Source organism: Hordeum vulgare, chromosome 6H (assembly GCF_904849725.1).
Source record: "Hordeum vulgare subsp. vulgare chromosome 6H, MorexV3_pseudomolecules_assembly, whole genome shotgun sequence".
Taxonomy (NCBI): Eukaryota; Viridiplantae; Streptophyta; class Magnoliopsida; order Poales; family Poaceae; genus Hordeum; species Hordeum vulgare.
Genome location: NC_058523.1, coordinates 542,467,316 through 542,470,057, shown reverse-complemented (window position 1 = coordinate 542,470,057; position 2,742 = coordinate 542,467,316). Strand labels below are relative to the sequence as shown.

The window sequence follows — 2,742 nt, the reverse complement described above, 5'->3', positions numbered from 1 at the left end:
TTTTTAGCTTAGCGTCTGGGCGTGCAACGTGTTGCACAGAGGCAGGCTTCAAGGTCTTAGAGGCGGACATAGAGGCGTTAAAACTACACACTGTGGATGTTCTCAGTGGTCTACACACGAAATAAAAATAAGTAAACCTATACTTTAAAATACGTCTACATATATTTGTATGTAGTCCTCTAGTAAAATCTTTAAAAAGACTTATATTTAGAAACGGAAGGACTATATTGGTAGTTTCCCCAAAATCCAGCTGTTTGTCAGGAATTTTGGCGGACCCTAACCCCAGGCCGTGCATGTGACTTTGCAGTGAGAGCTGATTACTGTACTTGCAAGTTGCCCGGGGCTCAGCTCAACGTATTCGGCCAGACCAAGACAGCAAAGCCCACCGGCGCGCATCCGGCGGATCCGATTCCGATGGTGAGCATGTGGCGCCCGGCATGCATGAATAATCAATCAGCCACGCGCTCCGTAAGATCAGCAAGGCCGGCCATGCACTCCGCGCCCCAACATCAGGAAATAAGCCCAACACCCAATCAAAGATTTTTGTTTTTGTTTTCCCAAAAAACAAGCTGCTGCGTCAACCTTGCCGGCCTGCCTCTCATGGCGAGGCACATGGAATCACGCGCGACTCAACAACTTGTAACTTGTTAAGTATATCCCACATCTATAAACTATCCAAGTCCAACGGTTGAGCTTAGCCGCCCCGGCCCTATAAGCATGCGTTCAACCCTGCCTGCCGTTAACATCACTGCCACGGACGGAGTACGACTTAGCAGCAAGCCGATCAGCAGATCACTTGCTGGTGTGCACTGTGCAATATTGCGTGATCCGTGCGTGCAACTGATCGAGCGATCATTCATGGCCATGGCCATGGCCATGGCGGAGCAGAAGCCGCACGCGGTGTGCGTCCCGTACCCGGCGCAGGGCCACATCACGCCCATGCTCAAGGTGGCCAAGCTGCTGCACGCCCGGGGCTTCCACGTCACCTTCGTCCTCACCGAGTTCAACTACGCGCGCCTCCTCAAGTCGCGCGGCACGGCCGCGTTCGACGCCTGCCCCGGCTTCCACTTCACCGCCATCCCGGACGGCCTCCCGCCGTCCGACCCCGACGCCACCCAGGACATCCCCGCGCTCTGCCGCTCCACCATGACCACCTGCCTTCCCCACCTCACCGCCATCCTCGCCCGCCTCAACGGGCGCCCCGACTCCGGCGTGCCGCCGGTGACCTGCGTCCTCTGCGACGGCGTCATGTCCTTCGCCTACGAGGCCGCCAGGGAGATCGGCGTGCCGTGCGCCGCGCTGTGGACGGCCAGCGCTTGCGGCTTCATGGCGTACAACCACTACAAGCAGCTCGTCCAGGAGGGGCTCGTGCCGCTCAAGGACGAGGCGCAGCTCACGGACGGGTACCTGGACACGGTCGTCGACGGCGTGCCGGGCCTGTGCTCCGGCTTCCAGCTGCGCGACTTCCCGAGCTTCATCCGGACCACGGACCCAGACGACGTCATGCTCAACTTCCTCATCCGCGAGTGCGCGCGCCTGACGCAGCCCGACGCCGTCATCATCAACACCTTCGACGACCTCGAGAAGCCGGCGCTCGACGCCATGCGAGCCATCCTCCCGCCCGTCTACCCCCTCGGCCCGCTCCTCCTCCACGTCCGCCGGCTCGTCCCCGCGGGCTCCCCTCTCGACGTCGGCGTCAGGTCCAACCTGTGGAAGGAGCAGGACGGGCTGATCGAGTGGCTCGACGGCCGGCCGCCGCGCTCCGTCGTGTACGTGAACTACGGCAGCATCACCGTGATGACGAACGAGCAGATGCTGGAGTTCGCGTGGGGGCTGGCCAACAGCGGCTACCCCTTCCTGTGGAACGTCCGGCCCGACCTCGTCAAGGGCGACGCGGCGGTGCTGCCGCCGGAGTTCCAGGCCGCCATCGAGGGACGCGGCCTTCTGACGACGTGGTGCCCGCAGGAGGTCGTGATCGAGCACGAGGCCGTGGGCGTGTTCCTCACGCACTCCGGGTGGAACTCGACGCTGGAGAGCCTCTGCGCCGGCGTGCCGATGCTGAGCTGGCCATTCTTCGCGGAGCAGCAGACCAACTGCCGGTACAAGCGCACGGAGTGGGGCGTGGGGATGGAGATCGGCGGCGAGGTGCGGCGGGCGGAGGTGGCGGCCATGATACGGGAGGCCATGGAGGGCGAGAAGGGGGAGGGGATGCGCCACCGCGCTGCGGAATGGAAGCACAAGGCAGCGCGGGCGACCCTGCCAGGTGGCCCCTCGGAGACCAATCTGGACGGATTAATTCGTGTGCTCATGGGCAATAAGACGAGTAAGAATTGAGTGTAGAAATCACACGTCCCTGATTTCATTCTGTCAGGGGCATTTCCGGGGCTTCTGAATTTGCCTATTTGATGATGATGTGCGGATCTGCTCATAGTTTGTAGCACGCGTATTGTTCTGTTTTGTTTGTTAATGTAAACAGAAACCATTCCATTTATCAAAATATTTGTCCAGTGGTCAGAGCGCAGGTGTTGCCTCCTAGTTGGCGCCGGTTAAAACCTGGGTTCCAACACATGTCTCACACCTTCTTAATTACTACAGTAGTAAATGTGTAATCTAAAACTAAACAACGAACTGAAACAAGGTTCCTTTTGGCCTTGGGGACATGAAGGAGATATTCAGCCTAACCTAGCATCTGACCAATCAGGAACTGCAGAGAAAGCTTTGCTATCTAAAGCAAAGCAAACG

General features: G+C 58.8%; 1 protein-coding gene across 1 annotated transcript; it reads left to right on the top strand.

Moving 5' to 3' along the window:
* The first annotated feature begins 672 nt into the window (after positions 1–672).
* On the top strand, positions 673–2,514 carry LOC123402751 (7-deoxyloganetin glucosyltransferase-like). The gene has a single exon (XM_045096704.1). The coding sequence runs from the start codon at positions 718–720 to the stop codon at positions 2,332–2,334; it is 1,617 nt and encodes a 538-aa protein (XP_044952639.1). The 5' UTR covers positions 673–717; the 3' UTR covers positions 2,335–2,514.
* Positions 2,515–2,742: the final 228 nt, after the last annotated feature.